Genomic DNA, 25,188 nt, shown 5'->3' on the forward strand with positions numbered 1-25,188 from the left:
ATATATTTTTTCTTTTTTATACTTTTCTTTATTCATTTTCTTTTCTTAATTCTTTTCTTTTCTTTTCTTCTTTCTTCTTTCTTTCTTTCTGAACCTCTTTTTATCCCCTTTCTCCCCCCTCACGATTTGGGATCTCTTCTGATTTGGTTAAAGCATATTTTCCTGGGGTTGTTGCCACCCTTTTAGTATTTTACTTGCTCCTTCATATACTCTTATATGGACAAAATGACAAGGCGGAAAAATTCACCAAAAAAAAAAAAAAAAAAAGAACAAGAGGCACTACCGAAGGCTAGGGACCTAATCAATACAGACATTGGGAATATGTCAGATCTAGAGTTCAGAATGACAATTCTCAAGGTTCTAGCCGGGCTCGAAAAAGGCATGGAAGATATTAGAGAAACCCTCTCAGGAGATATAAAAGCCCTTTCTGGAGAAATAAAAGAACTTAAATCTAACCAAGTTGAAATCAAAAAAGCTATTAGTGAGGTGCAATAAAAAATGGAGCCTCTCACTACTAGGATAAATGAGGCAGAAGAAAGAATTAGCGATATAGAAGACCAAATGACAGAGAATAAAGAAGCTGAGCAAAAGAGGGACAAACAGCTACTGGACCACGAGGGGAGAATTCGAGAGACAAGTGATACCATAAGATGAAACAACATTAGAATAATTGGGATTCCAGAAGAAGAAGAAAGAGAGAGGGGAGCAGAAGGTATACTGGAGAGAATTATTGGGGAGAATTTCCCCAATATGGCAAAGGGAACAAGCATCAAAATTCAGGAGGTTCAGAGAATGCCCCTCAAAATCAATAAGAATAGGCCCACACCCCCCATAAACTAATAGTAAAATTTACAAGTCTTAGTGACAAAGAGAAAATCCTGAAAGCAGCCCAGGAAAAGAAGTCTGTAACTTACAATGGTAAAAATATTAGATTGGCAGCAGACTTATCCACAGAGACCTGACAGGCCAGAAAGAGCTGGCATGATATATTCAGAGCACTAAACGAAAAAAACATGCAGCCAAGAATACTATATCCAGCTAGGCTATCATTGAAAATAGAAGGAGAGATTAAAAGCTTCCAGGACAAACAAAAACTGAAAGAATTTGCAAACACCAAACCAGCTCTACAGGAAATATTGAAAGGGGTCCTCTAAGCAAAGAGAGAGCCTACAAGTGGTAGATCAGTAAGGAACAGAGACAATATACAGTAACAGTCACCTTATAGGCAATACAATGGCACTAAATTCATATCTCTTAATAGTTACCCTGAATGTTAATGGGATAAATGCCCCAATCAAAAGACACAGGGTATCAGAATGGGTAAAAAACCAAACCCATCTATATGTTGCCTACAAGAAACTCATTTTAAGCCCGAAGACACCTCCAGATTAAAAGTGAGGGGGTGCAAAAGAATTTACCATACTAAACGACATCAGAAGAAAGCAGGAGTGGTAATCCTTATCTCAGATCAATTAGATTTTAAGCCAAAGACTATAATAAGAGATGAGGAAGGACACTATATCATACTCAAAGGGTCTGTCCAACAAGAAGATCTAACAATTTTAAATATCTATGCCCCCAACGTGGGAGCAGCCAACTATATAAACCAATTAATAACAAAATCAAAGAAACACATTAACAATAATACAATAATAGTAGGGGACTTTAACACTCCCCTCACTGAAATGGACAGATCATCCAAGCAAAAGATCAACAAGGAAATAAAGGCCTTAAATGACACACTGGGCCAGATGGACATCACAGATATATTCAGAACATTTCATCCCAAAGCAACAGAATACACATTCTTCTCTAGTGCACAAGGAACATTGTCCAGAATAGATCACATCCTCGGTCCCAAATCAGGACTCAACCGATATAAAAAGATTGGGACCATTCCCTGCATATTTTCAGACGACAATGCTCTGAAGCTAGAACTCAACCACAAGAGGAAGTTTGGAAAGAACCAAAATACATGGAGACTTACAGCATCCTTCTAAAGAATGAATGGGTCAACCAGGAAATTAAAGAAGAATTGAAAAAACTCATGGAAACAAATGATAATGAAAACACAACTGTTCAAAATCTGTGGGACACAACAAAGGCAGTCCTGAGAGGAAAATATATAGCAATACAAGCCTTTCTCAAGAAACAAGAAAGGTCTCAAGTACACAACCTAACACTACACCTAAAGGAACTGGAGAAAGAACAACAAAGAAAGCCTAAACCCAGCAGGAGAAGAGAAATAAAGATCAGAGCAGAAATCAATGAACTAGAAACAAAAAAACAATAGAACAAATCAATGAAACTAGGAGCTGGTTTTTTTAAAGAAATCATAAAATTGATAAACCTCTGGCCAGACTTATCAAAAAGAAAAGAGAAAGGACCCAAATAAATAAAATCATGAATGAAAGAGGAGAGATCACAACTAACACCAAAGAAATACAGACAATTATAAGAACATACTATCAGAAACTCTACGCCAATAAATTTGACAACTTGGAAGAAATGGATGCATTTCTAGAAACATATAAACTACCACAACTGAACCAGGAAGAAATATAAAGCCTGAACAGACCAATAACCAGTAAGGAGATTGAAACAGTCATTAAAAATCTCCAAACAAACAAAAGCCCAGGGCCAGACGGCTTCCCGGGGGAATTCTACCAAACATTTAAAGAAGAACTAATTCCTATTCTCCTGAAACTGTTCCAAAAAATAGAAATGGAAGGAAAACTTCCAAACTCATTTTATGAGGCCAGCATCACCTTGATCCCAAAACCAGACAAGGATCCCATCAAAAAAGAGAGCTATAGACCAATATCCTTGATGAACACAGATGCGAAAATTCTCACCAAAACACTAGCCAATAGGATTCAACAGTACATTAAAAGGATTATTCACCACGACCAAGTGGGATTTATTCCAGGGCTGCAAGGTTGTTTCAACATCCACAAATCAATCAATGTGATACAACACATCAATCAAAGAAAGAACAAGAACCATATGATACTCTCGATAGATGTTGAAAAAGCATTTGACAAAGTATAGCATCCTTTCCTGATCAAAACTCTTCAAAGTGTATGGATAGAGGGCACATACCTCAATATTATCAAAGCCATTTATGAAAAACCCACCGCAAATACCATTCTCAATGGAGAAAAACTGAAAGCTTTTCCGCTAAGGTCAGGAACACGGCAGGGATGTCCATTATCACCACTGCTATTCAACATAGTACTAGAAGTCCTATCCTCAGCAATCAGACAACAAAAAGAAATTAAAGACATCCAAATCAGCAAAGAAGAAGTCAAACTATCACTCTTTGCAGATGATATGATACTATATGTGGAAATCCCAAAAGACTCCACTCCAAAACTGCTAGAACTTGTACAGGAATTCAGTAAAGTGTCAGGATATAAAATCAATGCACAGAAATCAGTTGCATTTCTCTACACCAACAACAAGACAGAAGAAAGAGAAATTAAGGAGTCAATCCCATTTACAATTGCACCCAAAACCATAAGATACCTAGGAATAAACCTAACCAAAGAGGCACAGAATCTATACTCAGAAAACTATAAAGTACTCATGAAAGAAATTGAGGAAGACACAAAGAAATGGAAAAATGTTCCATGCTCCCGGATTGGAAGAATAAATATTGTGAAAATGTCTATGCTACCTAAAGAAATCTACACATTTAATGCAATTCCTATCAAAGTACCATCCATCTTTTTCAAAGAAATGGAACAAATAATCCTAAAATTTATATGGAACCAGAAAAGACCTCGAATAGCCAAAGGAATATTGAAAAAGAAAGCCAGCGTTGGTGGCATCACAATTCCGGACTTTAAGCTCTATTACAAAGCTGTCATCATCAAGACAGCATGGTACTGGCACAAAAACAGACACATAGATCAATGGAACAGACTAGAGAGCCCAGAAATAGACCCTCAACTCTATGGTCAACTAATCTTCGACAAAGCAGGAAAGAATGTCCAATGGAAAAAAGACAGCCTCTTCAATAAATGGTGTTGGGAAAATTGGACAGCCACATGCAGAAAAATGAAATTGGACCATTTCCTTACACCACACACGAAAATAGACTCAAAATGGATGAAGGACCTCAATGTACGAAAGGAATCCATCAAAATCCTTGAGGAGAACACAGGCAGCAACCTCTTCGACCTCAACCGCAGCAACATCTTCCTAGGAACATCGCCAAAGGCAAGGGGAGCAAGGGTAAAAATGAACTATTGGGATTTTATCAAGATCAAAAGCTTTTGCACTGCAAAGGAAACACTGAACAAAACCAAAAGACAACTGACAGAATGGGAGAAGATATTTGCAAACGACATATCAGATAAGGGACTAGTGTCCAAAATCTATAAAGAACTTCGCAAACTCAACACCCAAAGAACAAATAATCCAATCAAGAAATGGGCAGAGGACATGAACAGACATTTCTGCAAAGAAGACATCCAGATGGCCAACAGACACATGAAAAAGTGCTCCATATCACTCGGCATCAGGGAAATACAAATCAAAACCACAATGAGATATCACCTCACACCAGTCAGAATGGCTAAAATCAACAAGTCAGGAAATGACAGATGCTGGCGAGGATGAGGAGAAAGGGGAACCCTCCTATACTGTTGGTGGGAATGCAAGCTGGTGCAGCCACTCTGGAAAACAGCATGGAGGTTCCTCAAAATGTTGAAAATAGAACTGCCCTATGACCCAGCAATTGCACTACTGGGTATTTACCCTAAAGAGACAAACGTAGTGATCCGAAGGGGCACGTGCACCTGAATGTTTATGGCAGCAATGTCCACAATAGCCAAACTATGGAAAGAACGTAGATGTCCATCAACAGATGAATGGATCAAGAAGATGTGGTATATATACACAATGGAATACTATACAGCCATCAAAAGAAATGAAATCTTGCCATTTGCCACAACCTGGATGGAACTAGAGCGTATCATGCTTAGCGAAATAAGTCAAGCGGAGAAAGACAACTATCATATGATCTCCCTGATCTGAGGAAGTGGTGATGCAACATGGGGGCTTAAGGGGGTAGGAGAATAATAAATGAAACAAGAGGGGATTGGGAGGGAGACAAACCATATGTGACTCTTAACCTCGCAAAACAAACTGAGGGTTGCTGGGGAGAGGGGGTTCGGAGAAGGGGGGAAGGGTTATGGACATTGGGGAGGGTATGTACTTTGGTGAGTGCTGTGAAGTGTGTAAACCTGGCGATTCACAGACCTGTACCCCTGGGGATAAAAATATATGTTTTTAAAAAATAAAAAATTGAAAAAAATACCAATATCAAAGAAAAAAAAAAGAACTTCTCAAACTCAATGCACACAAAACAGATAATCATATGAATAAAATGGGCAGAAGAGATGAACAGACACTTCTCCAATGAAGACATACAAATGGCTATCAGACACATGAAAAAATGTTTATCATCACTAGCCATTAGGGAGATTCAAATTAAAACCACATTGAGATACCACCTTACACCAGTTAGAATGGCCAAAATTAGCAAGACAGGAAACAACATGTGTTGGAGAGGATGTGGAGAAAGGGGAGCCCTCTTAACTATTGGTGGGAATACAAGTTGGTGCAGCCATTTTGGAAAACAGTGTGGAGATTCCTCAGGAAATTAAAAATAGAGCTTCCTTATGACCCTGCAATTGCACTACTGGGTATTTACCCCAAAGATACAGATGTAGTGAAAAGAAGGGCCATCTGTACCCCAATGTTTATAGCAGCAATGGCCACGGTTGCCAAACTGTGGAAAGAACCAAGATGCCCTTCAACGGACGAATGGATAAGGAAGATGTGGTCCATATACACTATGGAGTATTATGCCTCCATCAGAAAGGATGAATACCCAACTTTTGTAGCAACATGGACGGGACTGGAAGAGATTATGCTGAGTGAAATAAGTCAAGCAGAGAGAGTCAATTATCATATGGTTTCATTTATTTGTGGAGCAAAGAAATAACATGGAGGACATGGGGAGATGGAGAGGAGAAGGGAGTTGAGGGAAATTGGAAGGGGAGGTCAACCATGAGAGACTGTGGACTCTCAAAAACAACCTGAGGGTTTTGAAGGGGCAGGAGGTGGGAGGTTGGGAGAACCAGGTGGTGAGTATTAAGGAGGGCACGAATTGCATGGAGCACTGGGTGTGGTACAAAAACAATGAATACTGTTACGCTGAAAAGAAATTTTTTAAAAAATGCAGGAAAAAAAAAAGAAGAAGAAGAAGAAGTCAATAGGTTCCTAGCTGTAGAACTATAGACCATGATCTGCATGCCGTTTGCGTTTATAACTATTGCATCCATGAATGAATGAGTAAATGAAAGAAACACCCCAGGATAATCTGCAAGTTTGAGCTTGTCACTGGCAACTGGCTACCGAAAGAAGGTGTGGGTGTTAAGATGGTTTAAACACAGGCCAAACCATTATAGTGCTGAATCCTGGCTCACAAAGCAGCATTTTGCATTTCGCAGTACACCGTTTCTCATTGGGAGAAAAAAACTAGAGAAATCTTATAAAATTTGACTCTTTTGGGAAAGAATTTGTAATCATTTGGATGATGTCAGAGAAAAAAATTTCCTTATCAAGTACATTATTCAAAATGGAAATTAATAATGCAAATAAGATTGAAGGGCAAAATCTGAAATTACTAAGAAAACAGACTGTGCAAGTAGCACTGTGCATCTTAGAACTGGTGCTGTGCCTGGCACACCATTCATAGATATCCAGTGAGTGCTTATTCAGTGAATCAGTAAATTATTAATTTACATACAGGCACGAGTAACATGGACTAGGTGAGTCTTATAGTCCTTTCCATGTTAAAATTCTATGATACTCTGATAACAAATCCTACTTATTTACTAAAATCATATTCCCCAAAACACTTACCTATTTCTAACTAGCCAGTTCTTTTTCAGTAGTTCGAAGTTCACATTTATTGCTTCAAATATATGAGTATTTTATTGAAATAAACCCATGTCTCAGACTTTCATCTGTCTCTTTTTACATGATCCTAAATTATGAGCTTTTGTGGGTTTTTTTTTTTTTTTTTTTTTTTTTACTTACTGAAGAATCAGTTTTAATACAGAATAGTAATAGTTGCTATTTGTGTGTGTGTGTGTGTGTGTGTGTGTGTGTAAAAGTTTGGCATGCATTCTTTTTCTATATCTTCCCGAGTTCCTAACACATGGATTTTAGATGCAGATATACTTAGGTTGTTTTACTAGTATGGCCAAGGAAGCTCATACTGCTTTGACACTTCTATGCATAATAAGTATAAGGTGTGGACAAAATGCAAGAAATAACTATTTAAAAACACTGGAGAACTGGAGATAGAGTCAGGCAAAAGCTAGAGGGAAGCTAACATCTATAAATAGGGAATGGTATACTCTAAGTTTCTCTCTCTCTCTCTTTTTCTAGCTTGTAGCTTGAATGCAGACTGAAATTAGCATCTGCATGGGATGGGTAAAACTCTCATAGAAAACCTACCTACCATTTTTCCGATGTGAAGAATGAAGCACTCTGGGCAGCTATAGCTCCTGGAAGATGATGGGAGAGTCCCCAAAAAGAGAGTTAGAGAGAGAGAGAGAGAAAGAAAAAGAACCCTAAATTCTGTGAATAAATTCTGCTCAAATCTTTGGCTGACCCTGAAACACACATGTGCAGGGTAGACTCAAAGCAGCCTAATGAGAAAAAAAGAAATGAACTGAGTTTGAGCTGCTGCCCAAGAGAGGGAATTTGTAATTTGACTCTAATCAAGTTAAATGCCTGCTTAAAAAGAATGACAACATTTTCAGGGAGTATAATGGTAGAGTTGTAGTATAGTTGCTCCACAACACAACAGCTGCAACATCCAGGATACAGTCTACGATGACTAGATGTATGAAGAGTTAAGAAAATGTGGCCCATTCTTATAAGGAAAGATAATAAGAGGAAGCCTATTTCATAGTGACCCAGATGTGGAATTAGCAAATGAGAATTTAAAAACAGGTATTATAAGTATGCTTAGTAACTATAAAGGAAAATACTATCTTAATGAATGAAAAGATTGGAAATCTCAAGAGAGGAAAAAAAAATCTGTAAGAAAGAACCAAATGGAAATTTTGGAGTTAAAGCAGCAAAATATGAAATTTTCAGATCACTGGGTGGACTTAGAGGAGAATGGAGATGACAGAGAAAAGAATCAGTGAGTGTCATGCTAGACCAATATAAATTATCTAATCTGAAGATAGAAGAAAGAAGATTGGTGAAGAACATACAAGAGACTGAAGGACTTGTGGGACAATAGGAAAAGGTCGAACAGGGGTGCCTGGGTGCCTAGGTCATGATCCCTTTATAAACATATGCAAATGTAATGCATATAACAATAATAGTTTGAAGGGGGGGCAGTAAATGGACCTATTTAGGTTGCAGTGTTTCTACGCATTATATAAAGTGAGACACTATTAGCTCTAGCTAGACTGGAAAGTTACAAATGTTTAAGTAATCACAGACCAACCACTGAAAATACAAAGAAGTATAACTTGAAATCCAAGAGATAAATTAGTATGGAATTTTTAAAATATTCAAATAATCCAAAAGAAGATGGGGAAAAAAATAGAGGACCAGAAAACAGAGAGGACAAATAGTGAAAAATAACAAAATAGTAGAAGCCTATCTAACCACACTAATAATTACACTGTATGTTAATGGACTAGTACTCTAACAGATATCATAAGAATGAAAATAAACAAGGTCTAACTATATTCTGTCTATAAGAGGTTCACTTTATATATAAAGGCGAGGTTTGGAAATAAGGATGGAAGGAGATATATCAGGGGCTTTACTGATATCAGTTAATGTAGACATCAAGAAAAAGATCATTACTGAAGGACATTTCACAGTGATTAAACAATTTATCAAGGAGACATAACAATCACAAATGTCAAATTAATACTTCAAAATACATGAAGCAAACAGTTACATAATTAAAAGGAGAAGTAGACAGTTTCCCAATTATACTAGGAGATTTTTAATTATATTAGGAGATTTCCTCAGTAATTGATAGAACAACTGGACAAAAATTCAGTAAAAACCTAAATGATCTAAGGCTAATTGTTGCTTATGCAAAATTATACCTGACATTTGAAGAACATACCTTCTTTCCAAGTGTGTATAGTATGTTCATTGATAGATCATATATCATGGGCCATAAAAATTAAGCAACACTTCTAAATAATCCATGGGTCAAAGAAAAACTGAGGAGGGAACTCGGAAAATATTTTGAATCTGAAGCCTGATTTTGATACTTAATATATGCATGACCTTGGGACAACTGATTTAGATTGCCAAGTCTCAGTTTATTTAGCAACATAAGATGGAGCTATTAATATTAACCCTGGCAAGGTTGTTGTGAAGATCAAATAAAACAACATATGTAAGGCACTTAGCACATGTTCTAGTGTAATAATGATACTGAATTTCATTGCCAGTAACTGGAGGCCATTAGTGAGGGTGTGTGGCTATATGTACCGGGTCTCCTTAACTTCCATCATTCTGTCTTTGAATGCTACTCAAAGAGCCCAAGCCACATGATCCCATTTTTTAATTAAGTAATTATTTAATTACTTTTAGAAGGGGGAGGGGCATCAGGAGAGAGAGAATCTTAAGTAGGCTCCCCTCCCAGCCTGTAGCCCAACATGGGGCTGGATCTCATGACCCTGAACTTACCACTTGAGTCAAAGTCAAGAGTTAACCAATGGATCCACCTAGGCAGCCCATCCCATTCTTCAAATATCCTTGTTGATAACCTTTCTACTCTTATCTGATTTAATTTTTATCTCCTTACAATATAACACTACTTATGTAAACACACAGTGCTATTTACTTGAATATGTATCTCAAGTACAGAATAATGCTCTCATTCCCAGGCCCCCATTTAACCTGCATTTCTGACTGTCCCCAGAGCAATGACTGAATAGATGCCAGATGCCCTTCTCCTACAACTTGTGATCTAAGGGTTATAGTTTACCAGGCTGGCCTTCCATTTCCCAGATATCAGAAACCAATCTAGAATATGAAGAGCCATGATTCTCTTCTAGTTTTTTTCCCAACCCTGTTGTGCAGACTCAGCAGTGATCTTAATCTCTTGCTTCTTAAAGGATCGCCTTCTAAATGCATGTAATAATAACTATCTCATGGAAATGTTGGTGTCTGATTAATTATTGTTTGTCAAAACATTTAAGATCTTCAACTGGAAAGGGGATTGTGGATGCCTGTAGTATTATCTTGGAGAGCCCTGATTCTTGCTTCATTGAATGGAGCTAGTGTCTATATGTAATCAAATTAGGCACACTGCTACGGGCTTATGCTATAATTAATGAAATCCATGCAGACTGAATGAAGTGATCAGTCCATTATCTTTAGATTGAATAATTAAGTCTGAAGAGCTTCAGTGGTTTTCCAAGTAGCTTCTTTTTCAGCTGACTTTTGACTTTTTGGCTCTCAATCTTGCTATTTAATGTCAGTTAGCTTTATGTCCATTTTTCTCATGTCCTGCAGATTTCATTATAATACAAAAACTGTTGTATTTTTACAAATTTGTATTTTAAACAGTAGATCTGAGTCTTACCTTAAATAATAAAACAAACTTGAAGTAATAAAAAAGCAAGGGGGATGGCACACATTTTATTGGGAGCCTGCTCTGGGTCAGATACTACAGAGAACCCTATGTATATGACCTCATTTAATTTTTCCCTGGCCACACAGTAATATAATATAATCCCCATTTTAAGGATGAGAAAACAGCCTTGGGGAGTTAAAATAACTTATTGTATGTCAGAAACTCATGCTCTTTCCATGAGTGGGAGAAGCCTGTGTCTATGCAGCATGCCAAAAAGTGTGTTTTTCAGAGCGGTGGTGATACATACCTTCAGTGTCTTGTTGTGTCTCTGCAACTCCCGGCATAGACTCTCCAGTTTGCTCCTTGCGAGGACAGCTCTGCTGTGCTCACTTTGTAACTGGTCCTTTTCCTTTTGGATTTGTACCTGTTTCTTTTGTAAGAGCTTTAACTTCTTTTGCTCAGTGCGGTGTTCGTCCAGCTAGACACAAGGGGTGCAAACATGAAAGAAAATGGCAGGAATCGCTTTTGAGTTGACAGAAAAGCAGCAAAAGAGGAAATACCTAAAGACCACTCTGTGGTTGTTGGAAACATTTTTTTTTTTGTTATCATGGCCAACCCTCTGCAGTCAAATAAACCTCATAAATGGGACTTTGCGATACTTGTAGATACAGCTTTTAGAACATATCTCTTATAGCTTTTCCCTTATCATTATAACAATCCTTTCTTACTCTGATCTTCTTTTTGGTGTCAGAAATCATTTCCTTTCTCTTGAGTCTCTCCAGTGCCACTGGTCAATATGGAAGGGCACATCTTGGAATCTGTAGGCTCTCAGAATTCATGATAATGCCTTGTCTTGGTGCAGTGGTCCACAGTGTGTCTGCTTGGTGTATATTTGGTCTCACAATTCTTTCTCAAAACAAACTTAGAGCAATTTTTTTTTAATAGGAAAGCACAAAACAGCTTCCTCATAAAATGGAAGATGAAGTCTGTGATTTGTGAAACAGGGGGAGAAGAGAAAAGACCTCTCAACTACCCAGCATTGGCAATTTTCCGCCAACTTCAGAAGTAGAAGCTGCACAGTTCAACAGCATGAATGGCAAGTATCCTTAACATGCCCTGCCCTCCGACCACCCTACCTCCACCCTCCACGCTTATGGCCAACACATCATGACATGCATGCTTTTGTCAACCTTAGCTGGGGTCTCTTCTCACACTCCTCCAGCAGCTACCACAAAGTATTAGGGTTGACATGGAAAATGGGATGTTTCATCTTGGGGTGCTATACTTCTGGGATAGAGTTGCAAGATAAAATGTGGGACATCCAGTTACACTTGAATTTCAAATAATTAAGAAATTAAATTTTAGTAAAAGCATATCAAAAGTATTGCATTGGACAATTTTAGTGAAAAAAAAAATTATTTATCTGAAACGCAAATGTAACTGGGTGTCCTGTATTTTCGTTTGCTGAATTTGGCAATGTTGAATGGAATTCTAGTTCCAGTGTGGGGAGTTTGGGGATCAATCAATCAATCCACCCGAGACAGTACACTCCAGGCAGGTTGATCTCAGGTGGATAGTCAGTGAGGCTGTCTGCAAAGACAGCTCTTCGTCCAGAGCCTTTCCTTTGCTGGACTCAGTTCCCTGAGTGCCCGAATGATGCTTAATCCAGGAGGGTGTTTGTCCTGATTATGACCTTATTGGCTCAAGGGGAGGAAAAGCCTTGAGAGACTGTTGGGGCTTTTGGACCCCAGGTGTTCCTTGTGCCCTCAAGAGCCTGATGCAAGTGATGACACACATGATATGAACACTCATGTATGCCTCAGTTTCCATGTCTTCAAACAGTATTTGTTCTTTTTGAACTAGCCAAACAAGACTGTCATATTCTCTTCAGTTCACATCTTATATCTTTCTCCCTTCCTCCTGCCACACAGTGATCATTGCTGGAGTAAGCTGGGGATATTCATACATGGTATTCTAGCATCACATTTATGGGCAATTTTTATTTATTAGTGAGAATAGCATCAGGAAAAATTGAACCCATATTGCTATAAACATTGATTGAAATTGATTTCCTTCTTGAGATTCAATTGGACAATCATTGGTATTTTATTATATGCTTCTTGTGCTAACCTCCTGTTAACAGGATGGATAAGTTTTTTCATTTTGGACCATAGTTATATTTGTTCTTATATTTGGATTTTTTCCCCCTTTCTTTTCTTTTCTTTTCTTTCTTTCTTTCTTTTTTTTAGAGAGAAAAAGTGGGGGAACAGGCAGAGGAAGAGGGAGAGAGAGAATTTCAGGCAGACTCCCTACTGGGCACAGAGCTCCAGGCACAGTTCCCTGAGATCATGACCTGAGCAGAAATCAAGAGTTGGATGCTTAACCCACTGAGTCACCCAGGTGCCTCCCCTCTTTTGTTTTTCAATATTTTTAATTAAAATTTTTTTATTTTTAAATTTATTTTATTTTATTTTTTTAAAAATTTCATTTACTTATTTGACAGACAGAGATCACAAGTAGGCAGAGAGGCAGGCAGAGAGAGAGAGGTGGAAGCAGGCTCCCTGTGGAGCAGAAAGCCCGACGTGGGGCTTGATCCCAAGACCTCAGGATCATGACCTGAGCCGAAGGCAGAGGTAAAAAATTTTTTTAGAGAGAGAGAGTATATTTGGATTTTGAATGACCTATTATCTCTTTCTGAAATTTACATATTGTTATATATTCTGAAATTTACTATTGATTTAGACTTTGGGCCACGTAATTTCTTGTTGTGGGGGGCTATCTTGGGCATTGCAGGCTCTTTAGCCACATCCTTGTCCCCAGCCTACTGGGTGCCAATATTACCCCCTACAATCGTAGCATTCATAACATCTCCAGACAGACATTGACTACTGTACCTGGTGGGGGAGCACTGCCCCATATGGATTTACCTGAGCACCAGGAGGAGGGTACCCTATGTGGGTTTCCTACGTTGGAAGAGATGACTTCACTTGCTTATCAACCACGTAATGTTCTAGTTTTACTGCAAAATTATATACCTTTGACATTTAGCTAGGTCTCTCTTGAATGCTCTAAATAAAAACCCTTAACTTTCTGACAATTTTTTAAAGCCTGTGGCTAATTTTATTCAAATACTTCAGACTTGTGAATACATATATATTTTTTTAAAGATTTTATTTATTTATATGACAGTTAGAGATCACAAGTAGGTAGAGAGGCAGAGAGAGAGAGAGACGTGGAAGCAGGCTCCCCGCTGAGAAGAGAGCCCCATGTAGGACTTGATCCCGGGACCCTGGAATCACGACCCAAGCCGAAGGCAGAGGTTTTAATCCATTGAGCCACCCAGGTGCCCCCAGATATGGTTTCTTAATGAATGAAAGTGAACATATTGCAACCAAGTCAACTTCAGTCAGATTTCTTCCTGACTTAGTGATTTAATGATGCAATTAGACATCACAGTGCTTCTATACTATTGTGACAGGCATATTAGATTTTTATCTGCTATTTTTCTTGCTCTCCCTTTTTTATTATTAAGTTAAAATAAAGTAATGCCAATTATTAAATCAGAATAGTATTAGTGATTTGTTGTAACTACATTAAAACTGAGGACACTTAGAAAAAGTACTTCTTCCAGGTCATGTGGTATCTTTTTAAATAAATGTATCCTTATTAAACAATAGTAGGTGATATTATAGGATTCAGAATCTGGAAGGGTGAGTTAGCTAGAGTGGCAATTTGATTCACAGCTTTGAATTTGATGATTTATTCTATGTTAACACTTACATGTCAGACACATTTTATATTAATATTAATATCCAAATCAGTGAGCAATGATTTTTGTCTCCAAGTAGAAGATTGAAATTATTCACAATTTTTCCTTTCTGAAAAGGGAATTTAATGGGGTTTTGACCAATTTTCTCCTATTCATTTTTTCTAGAATGACCTTTTGGATTTTAAAGTTTATTATAGGACATGATATAAATGCCAATGTACAGTAAGTAAGGCTTGAGTTGAGCAGGCTCTCTGGAAAGATAACCTTCATCGGATGACTCCTGACTGGGAAGGTGAGTAGGTGGAGGAAGTTCCTAGGGTGAACATCTGTGGCTCAGGAAGAGAATCTCAGGCAGACGGGACAAGTGATGCTTCTCTGATGTGCTGCTGAGGGCTGCAGCCCCTCCCACGGCTTCCCATATGGCTCGAACCCTGCCCAATCTAGTCAAGTATGGAGCATGGCACTAGAAATATGAATGGCTTTGGTAAAAGGAGGTAAATCAGAGGGGCAAAAGGAAAACGATATTAGAAAGTACCAAAGAGATCAAGGATGGACCCAGAATGGGGGCCTTATTTTTGGGAAAAATATTTTTGAAACCAAACTTATTTTATGGCATTGAAACTGCTCATGGATGGTTAATAGCTAAGGTTAAACAAGCTGTGATAAAAACAAGTTGAAACACTTGATACTCACTTTATAAATTTTTGCCATTCTTTTGGAAAATACTATGACCATTTAAAAAACACCTGAAAAACCAAAAGGCATTCATGCAGTTTGATTCAGTAATCCCAATTCTGGATTGGGATCATGGATCATAAAATGAAGGAGAAGGAACAGATCTAATGCATGACGATGTGTAGTGCAGCAGTACTTGGTAAAGTAAACAGTAGAAGGAATCCAGTGTCCCCAAATCAGAGAACCAGGATATAATGGCCACTCCATGGAAAAATGACACAACTATTACAAAACATAATTATAAAGACTCTAAACTGCATGGGAAATTGTCCATCGTATAAGTCATCAAAACTGGATACCAAATCATGTATCAACCTTATAATAGTAATTGTTATAAAAATTATATCTTCTTCTATAGCAGAACTGGGAATGAAGACAGATAAAGTTTGTGTTTTAGGTTATGGGATTAGTGATATATTTGCTTGTGTCTGCAGCTTTTCTCATATCATCATGATATGGGGTTTATGTGATTAAAAAACAATTAAAAATTGTTGGCATAGTTAAACAACCAGCCGCTGACTCAGGGTTTTGGAGTCCCTCTGGGCTTATTGCAGGACTGTTCAGCCCAAGAAGATGAGGCAAGGTGACAGAAGAAAGGGAGGAACATGCCCGCAGGACGGGAGTTAGAAAAAGAAAGAAAACAAGTCACTTGCTAAACTCCAGTCCATCAATAGGGTTAAGATGAGGCGCTTGTGTGCCTGAAGTTCATTCAGTTTTGGAGGCTTTCTTTTAAAAAACAAAGCACACAGAAACAACCCTCAAAATTAAAAAAAGAGAATTGCATCCAGAGCCTCAGAGGGGCCCATGCTAGTGAGAGGCTCTGAACCAAACTTCATTAGCTGCAAGGTAGATCTGCCTTCAGCCTGCCGCTTGGAGGAAGTGTTTTGCTCTGTGGACGTAGTGTCATTCTCCTGTCACTGCTTGTCCAAAAGACATAAGTGAGTGAAAATATTTTTTTAAAGAAAGAAAATATTTTTTTTTTCTTAAATGAAGAAAATATATTTTTAAAGGCAACCAGGGGGATGCCTGGGTGGCTCAGTCTGTTAAGTGTCTGCCTTTGACTCAGGTCATGATCCCAGCATTCTGGCATTGAGCCCTGCCTTGGGTTCCCTGCTCTTTGGGTAGCCTGCTTCTTCCTCTGCCCCTTCCCCTGCTTGTGCTCTCTCTCTCTCTCTGGCAAATAAATAAATAAAATCTTAAAACAAAAAAAGGAAGCCGATGGGAAGGAGGAGCACATTGGATAGCATCATGTAAGAGAATGTCACATCTCTGTGGAGGGTCGCACACCCTGGGGAGTAGTGCCCAGACCTCAAATGGCACTCCTCTCACAGAGAAGTTGGTTTCACTGAACCCTCCTCTTTTTCCAAACTGACCCATTGGAAGAGTACTGGCGGGGAGGCAGTGCCCTTCACAGATTCTCTGATGTCTCTGAGCGGCTTCCCTGCCTCCCAATGGCCTTATTCAGAGGGACCCTGCCTGGGGAGGACCTAGAACTAGGCATAAAGCAACCCACATCAAACACTGCCACAGTGGGGTGGGGAGAAGAATGTAGATCAAAGAGGAAAAATGAATGGTTGAATGACTGACTGACTGAATGAATAGAGTTTTCAAGCTCAAATGAAAAGGGGTCACAAGCTGAGGGTAGGAAAAACTCATCCCTCTGCCTTCCTGAGGGGGCTCCTCAAAATACCTAGGCACAAGAACTGAATGAAAGTTTGCCTTTAGGTCGAGTATATTTCTGTGTTCTTACAAACCCCAAAAGAAGTTTAAAATATCTGCAATTTTCAATGATCTCTAATTCTCTCTTCTGTTCCCCAAATTATACATATAATTGAAGGTTAGACTTCAATAGACTCCAGCGCTATCCTCTTTCTTGGTTGTGCTGTTTTTCCTCAGTTTTTCTCTTTCTTTTTCCTTTAAAAAAAATTCTGCTCTTATGGATTCTTGCTTTGGCTTGTGTGAGGTAACCAGCTATGGTCTCTAATGAGGTCCCCGAAAAATGAATGGCCTTTTCTCAGCTCCAGGGCCTGAACCTCTTTGGCACAAAGAGCTCATCTTACCAATTCAGCATACTTCTTGAATAAAAAATCCAATTTTTCTTCAGGTGTTTGCAGCTTGTTCAGATTTTGCATCAACACATTGGCTTCTTTGCCTTTAAAGAAAACAAAACCCATCAAGACATTTAGAAAAATGTTTTGAAAATATTCAAAAGAATAAAAAATGCTGACTTTGTATAAGACACCTGTTTTCCCCCATTGGTTAATTAAAAAAAAAAAGAGGCAGAGCAGCCAATCAAAATTTCTGACGCCCACCGAACTGCCTGCATTGATGCGTGCGGTTCTAGACTTCCAGTCCAAAGCACAGAGTCTGGACAGTTTCATCTGCCATTTTTGGGTTTTGTTTTCTGCCTTCAGTACTTTTTTTTCTCTCTTTTGGGGGGTAACCAGTTGTCTTGTTTTTCTGTGTGAATGCATTCTGTGAGGTTTGGATGAGAATGTTCCGCTCATATTTCCTACCTAGCAGAGAATTAAATCAACATAGAAGGAAAACCAAGCCAAGACTTGGAGGTTCTTATCCACAGGCCTTTTTGGGTCTCTTGTGATACTGGGTTCAACCTTCCTGGCCCTTCCTTCCTCCCACCCAGGCTTAATCTTTGTTGACAGTCTCCTTTTCTGATCCCACTTGGAGTTTATGCTACATTTTAAGACTCATCTGTTCATGATTATTTAATGGTGAATCTCAGATTCTTCTCTTTCCTCATTGTTCTTCTTTTTGTCTTCTTCAGCTCAGCCTCCCCATTTGCCTTTCTGTGGGCCTGGAAATCTTGTTTTAAAGTGGCCATTGGGCTGAGTTTTGGAAGGGAGGAGAGGGACCCTGGGGCCTGCATGTACCCCTGATGATGTCTTTTCAAATTGTCTGATCAAGGTGGAACAGAGTGACAGCCAGTCTGTCTAATTAGAATAGGAAGGTCAATCCACACAGTAGAGGCCATGTTTCCTGATGTAAATCTATGTGAGAATATTAACAACTTTGACAACCTTTCCCCAAGAATAGGCATTTCCCTTTTGCTAGAGTATTTGCTTTTATCCTGGAGAGGCATGAAACTAAGCTTGCCAGTGAAATACAGGATGTGAGACATGATTATACTAAAAAATTTTTTCATTGTTTACTGAAGTTCAAATTCTCCTTGGCATACTGTATTTTTATTTGCTATATCTGCTAACTCTAATGGCATCAAAGAATTTTAGGTCTAGAAGGACTTTAAAGAAGATTCAGACAAATGGTTAATTTTATAGATTAAAAATCTAAGGCCCAGCAAAGTCCAAAGTTACATAATTAACACTGGCAGAGTCAAGGCTTGAATCCAAGGTTTGTCTACTTGCTCTAAATCAATTCATTCCCATGTGGAATTTGGATGCCAGGAAACTCAGAGAAATAAAAGGAAACTTTTTCTTAAAAAACATGACCTCATTGCTAACAGCTGGTTTTGTCCATCTCTGCCCAGTGAGTCAGTTCAGATTAGAGACATGGCCTAAGACCGGGAGAAGGTGGGTGTGAGAGGCATCCCACCAGCTTTCCAATTATGGCCTGTGACATATTGAGCCAAGTTTAAACTGGTCATCACTGCTGCCCCATCTCCCCTGTGCCTGTGCTCAGAGTTCGTTCTTAAGCAACCAGGAGAGATGTGCATTGGTCGGGACATCCCTTCCCCTTGTCTTCAGTCTGGGAAAGGGGCCACATGAAGACTGTTGTCCTGAGTGAGTGCCATCTATTGGAGGAAAGAGATTGCTGTGGATCAGATTTGGCCCAGAACCGAGATCATGTTTGTTCCATGGCAAGCTCTCAGTAAATGTCGGTAATAGTGGAACAAAGCAAAGCCAACATGTGCACATTAGTAGCAGGTGAATTAAATGAAGACTGTCCTGAAGACAACTCTGTGATTGACTTTGTGAATGACAGATCTTACTCTCACCTCTGCCATTGAATATATGCTTAGGAAACCTCTCAGTATGATTATGGTCACATAAAACCATTATGTGTCTCATTTGAGGGAGATAGAAACATTTGAGTGAGTACAATAAGTCTCTTTTTTCTCTCCACACCAAGTATCTTAACTTTTTATTTTCTTTAACCGTGAGAAGAGGGTTTTGTTTAGGGCACCCTAAAGGAGATCTTTCTGCTCTCACATCCTGTTATTTTGCCTAAAAGGTCAACATTCAGAAGCATCAATTTATCCTTCAAAACTGATTTTGCCCTTCAACAAAAACTACACAAATATCCAGAAACTTGGAGATAGGCATGCACAGAATGAATAAATTTGTGACATCAGGGAGTTTAATTTTTAGGCTTCCATTGGTTTGCCAGACTAGAATGCTGTGTGGTATTATCATGGAGAAGAGAACTAGGAAAGGGATTGCTCATCTTCTATTAGAGGCAGTAATTACAATTCCACAGAAATGAGATCATTTGGTGATATTGTCAGACACGAGAGACAAACTAACTTTTTGTCAGAGACATTTTATTAGGAACAAGTGACCTGTCTTTCCCCCAGTGTGTCATTCCGAAGCAGTGTGATTGTGAGATTAGTCATAAAAAAAGTGAGGGACAGACCTGAAGTCCCCATTGAAAATGAGGAAGGCACATGAAGGGTATATGGCCCTCCCTTCACAAAACACTCAATTGAGTAGTAAGTCTACAAGGGGGTAGGGCCACATGAGCAACAAGAACGGCTGTGTCACACGTGGCTATGGCCAAAGGCACAGTTGTAGGCCAAGGGAGTATTATACTACAAAGGAAAGATTTTTATATCAAAGAAATTAAAAGACTTAAATTGAGATAATGAAGTCAGCTATATAAATGAGGATGGGAATTTTTCTTAAACTTTTGGCATAGTGGTAACTATTTATACTAAGTTTATGCAGATTTGATAAGTGTTTAAACCCTGACTTTTTCTCTACCAAAATTATCTTCTAGAAATTTGGGGCTAAAATTTGGTCTTGGACACACAAGTGTGTCTTTCTTCTCCCTCCCTGCTTTCTATGTGTTATGGCAGAATCTTAAAGCTAGAAAAGATCGTGAATATTCTGTTTCAAATGTTAGAACCAGATTCAAATTTCAATGTTAATTATGTTTTCTAACATAATTTAAAAATAGTGACTCTGATACAAATAATTTCTGAGTATCTATAGATATCTTTTGAGAGAAATAAGATTTGTGTATGTTGACTATAAGGACAGTGTATTTAAATTCACACTGGACTAAGGATAAGGACTAGACCCTGGGTTCTGAAACAGACTGTGTCACTGACTAGTTGACACAGTAACCCTTTTTATAGACTCTTCAACTCTCTAGGCCTAAATTTTCCTCTCTATAAAATTATTAAGTTGACTAAATGGGTTCTGAGTTTAGCATTTAAGATTTGTTGATTCCATGACTGGAATAAATTTAACCATTTTTATCTTGATTTAGACAACAATAAAATTAACAATGTTTGGACGGTATATTTGTCTTTCCAAAATGTTTTGGGGAAAAAAACAACAGACTTCTAAAACTTATCAGGATTCTCTTATCCCTCATTGTTGCTTCTCATAGTCTGGTTTTTGTTTGTTTTGCTTTGTTTTAATGGCTTATCAGTTTTGAAAATACTGTCTACTCTGTATTTTCTAGTTACACTGTTTTTATTTGGCCAACATTTTATATCTTTTGTGTTTTAGTCACCTTGTTTTTTTTTTTTTTTTTTTTTTTATGTACTTGGAACTTTTGCCTCTCACCCAGTTGGGGAGTGGACCTGGACTTCTTATTAGGTCAGTTGATGATATGTTTGAATTATTAGTAATTTCTTGACTCTAACTATAAAGAAAACTTTCTTAAAAGGAAAAAAAAAACCCTTTAAGAGTCTAAAAATGAAGAGATTATTCCAGGGAAAACAAAATAAAACAAAACTTTATAATGAAAAAGAAAAATACCAGGAAGAACAGCAAGAAATGAATACATCTATTCCTAATTCTGATCAGAAGAGAATGCTAATTACTTTGCTCAAGTTATATTCTTCTGTCCCAACTGACCTATTTCTTTAAATCTCTCTCTCTGTTTAGGACCTGGTCTAAAATCTAACTTCCCTGTGAATCTACTCACGAACCTTGCCATCTCTGTTGATTCCTCTTTTCCCTGAATTCTTCTGGTCTCCTACTATCTCTTCCAAAAGTTTAGCAGTTGTATTAAGGCAACAGTTTATTCCCCTTTTGCAGTGAAACTAGAAATCAAGCTAAAAATGGATGAAACAAATCATCTGGGAAAGTACCCTTTCTAAGGAAGAGTAAGAAAATGGTTTTCTAAAGACATTTTGGAATCCACCATCTTAGTCAAGCTCCTCAGTAGGTACAACTGAAAGTCACCTGTAACTGAAGGCAAAACCATTAACTGAGCTATGGTAAATGCTCCTTAACCAATATACCAATTACTTTGTATGTATCTTCAGTCCTGCAATATTAGTGACTTCAGTTCTGCCCCCTTGCTTCCTTTATGACTCATCTCACAATCACATCAACTAGTTGAGTAACCTTTTTTTTTGTAGACTCTTAAACTCTCTAAGCTTCAATTTCCCTGTCTATAAAATTAGTGGGTTGACTAGATGTATTCTGAGCTCAGACTGGACCTGTGGATCAGCTTTGTTTTCTTCCCAGGCTTATGCTTCAAACCTCTGATTTTCTACTCAATTGGTTATCAACCGGAATATCAGAAAGTATATTATATTTTATCATTGTTCTGTGCTTATTACTATGTGGTGCTTGTGCGGCCCACGTACTGTTGGCAGAGAAGTGATTAATAAGAATCTGTGAGTCTGGAGGGTGGGGTGGGAGCAGTGAGGGAGATACTTAAGACGTGTCAGTTACTTAAGACGTGTCTCTGTTTTTGTCTCTTTCAGTTCAGATGCCAAGGGGAAAATGGCTCTATCCACTAAAGAGATTTAAAAACATTCCTCTAACTGCTTTGGTGTACAGTGTGTTGATTGTGGGGAGCATATGAAATCTCTCAGGGAAAAATAAGTCCTGGGTACTTGGGTTGTAGAGACATTTCCCAAATAATCAAAGGTGTTCTGTGAAAGAAGGATCTCTTTGGTCCAATTAGTCCAGAAAATATTGTAAACTGTGCCCATCTATAGTGGAGATTTTCACTGTATATAGAAAAAGTCAAAGAATTGTGGCAGTAAGTAATCTTTAACTTTTTGTGAAATCTCAAATATGCCAAAGTATATACTATGGAGAATTTTAGGTTAGAGAGCCAGAATGTTTCATCATCTCAAAAATACCAATAAAGCAGATATTATCGGATAAACATGAAATAATGGAAGACTCATCTTTGATCAAGTAGCTAAGCAAAATCTAAGGATATATTTTCAGGTGCTGGTAAAATGATTTATTAAAATTCTATAAAAGGTACAAATAGATTCTAAAGAAGACCACCATCAGCACTTCACTTTTTCTTCAAAAGGGTGGAAGAAGAACTTTCTGAAACAGAAGAATCATTGTTTCTGCAGTCTATATAAAAATTGCCCTTGGTGCTTTGGTTCTACTCAAATCCTCCCAATTCTGAATTTCTGTGCTCAGGAACAGCATTTTTCATAAATTCTGTATTTGGTTCTAATGCACAGTTAAGTTTGAAAACTACTGGTCTAGACGATCAACAGCTAGGAAGTCTGTTAAAGCTACTTACTTATAGGTAGCTGAAATCACGTTTAAAATGGTGGTTATATATTTCGACCAGCCTAAAAATGTTTAAGCCATAATGTAGCTGAAACATTACAGTGCCTAGAAGAATATTCCAATGGTGTTCAGAGACACATGTAGTTAGGGTGGACACAAGTGGTCACTGGCTTCACAAACATTGGTTCTGATCAAACATTCAGTTGAAATTTGGTAACTTGGAGAGAGTGGTGGAATTAGAGTTGTGGAATGTTTTCTTTCTCTACAGTTCTTTTGATTATCGGGTAATTAGATCATCACTATAGATTCTGAAATAACTCATGGAAGACAGAGAAGAAACCACAGTTGGTCATCTTTAATTTTACCCCTACTTTTTTTCATATCCCCTCAATACAACACATACATATTCCTCTGTAGAAATAATTATAAAGTGATAAAGCAAAAAGAATTTTCCATTAGGAACACTTGAAATCATAACCCTCCATGATGTGATTTTGTACTGTCTTATGGGAAGTTTAATGATGGCTAATACAAAGGGATGTTTCTGAAATGCCTTGGCTAGATAAGGAAAAACAGCTTTTGAACATAGAGCAACTTCATTCTCTTTCCCAAATATCCAGAACCCTTGAGTGATTCCAGTCTTGCACTTTGCAACTTGGTAGATATTTTTAAAGTATTATTTGGGTTATTTTATTCTTTATGTTGGGTGAGTCAAATGTCCTATTTAAATGTGTCTTTTAGCCCTTCTTGAAAACATTGCCCACAATGGGTTTTAAGTAAGGTAGTGATATCCCATGCCAGCAGACATACTTTGGGGTTTATAGATACCTGGTTATTGGAATCTGAACCCAGTTCTGACTCCAGCGCCCATGACCTTTCACTTTGCCACACTATCTTCAAGAAATGAGTAAGACATTATAGCTGCCCCCGATAGATTTTCTACCTCTCTTGGGAGGCAGGTATATAAACAAATGATTGATGCAGAAAATTTAATGGAGAAGTAAGAAAGGTGATGCTAACCCTTACTGAGCATGTCTGGGAATGTACCATATAGAAAGTGGTATTTGTACAGAGTGTCACAGTGAAATTCACCAAGGAAGACAGGCAGAGGTGTTCTCCTATGTACAGTAACATGCTTTCAACCTAGCAAATAAATTAACTCATCTTTCTTTCACAGCCATTTTTGGTGTAAAATCCCACATGGTCACCTAAAATTTTCCCATGCCTGTTCTTAGCAGTATCCTATAAAACATATTAGATTACAATTACAATTAGAAGAACAAGGTTTTTCTCTTCATGCTTATAGCTCCTTAACCAAAGGGTCTTGATGATTTATTCATCTTTGTTTACTTAGTACAGTAACTCATAAAGATGAGGTATTAATACATATTTGCTGAATCAATAAACTAATGAGAATAAAAATATTTTCTGCAATTTTTGACATTCTATAATTGATACTTTTTGAAGAGTTTTGTGAAATAAAAAATATTTTATATAGTAATAGAACATACAACTCAGCAATCTGGTAATCATTTTACATATAAACAATCTCTATATTTATATTTTGTTTAAATCCAGATTCCACTAGCTTTGCTTTAAGCAATTTCCCTTTCATTTACTTGTTCGTTCATCCTTATAACAAATATTTATTGATCACCTGGCATGTGTCATCCACTATCTTAAACACTAGGCATTCAGTGATGTCTGAATACACACACAGTCCCTGTTCTTGAGCTAAAACCAGCTAGGGAAAGGGAAGACATGCATTAAGCAAATATCACAAAAAGTAACATTCTCATATACTGCTAAATGCTCAGAAGGAAAGATACAAGATACAACAGAAATGGAAAACAAGAAGACCTTATCTAGAGTTGGGCTAAGAAAATGCCACTTGAATTGTGAACTAAATGCTAAGTTAAGTGCCCAAAGGGCTGAACATGTAGGGATTTCTAGGTAGAGAAAATAGGATATATGTGGGCTTTGTGGATAGAGCATGCTGTGTTCAAACCACTGATAGAGAAGATCAGAATGATTAGCCATTAGTCAGTAGTAGTGGTGGTGGTGATAGGGGCAGAGAGTCCAGGAAGCAGATGCTGTGTAGAGTGATGGGAGGTAAAGCTAGGGAGACTAATTTGGGTTAGACCATTAGGACCTGAGAGACCATGTTAAGAATTTTAGTCTTTGTCCTAAGAACAGTGAGAAACCACTGGGGAAACAGGGTAGGTGAGTAACATGTTCAAAAGTTCACTTCTCTTTTGAGAGGATGCGGCTAAGCACCAAGTATAGCAAAGGAAGTGTAGGGAGACCCTACAGGAAGCTGTTACAGTAAT

General features: G+C 38.0%; 1 protein-coding gene across 1 annotated transcript in view; it reads right to left on the reverse strand.

Annotated features, from left to right (window-relative positions):
• Positions 1–25,188, reverse strand: part of TXLNB (taxilin beta) — a 63,640-nt gene that overhangs the window by 35,561 nt on the left and 2,891 nt on the right. The window contains exons 3-4 of the mRNA XM_059401575.1: positions 17,216–17,307; positions 10,959–11,129 (exon numbers count right to left, since the gene is read on the reverse strand). Of these exons, the coding sequence (XP_059257558.1) occupies positions 10,959–11,129; positions 17,216–17,307 (263 nt within the window). The remainder of the gene's footprint in view (positions 1–10,958; positions 11,130–17,215; positions 17,308–25,188) is intronic.

The sequence above is a fragment of the Mustela nigripes genome, chromosome 5 (assembly GCF_022355385.1).
Source record: "Mustela nigripes isolate SB6536 chromosome 5, MUSNIG.SB6536, whole genome shotgun sequence".
Lineage (NCBI taxonomy): Eukaryota > Metazoa > Chordata > Mammalia > Carnivora > Mustelidae > Mustela > Mustela nigripes.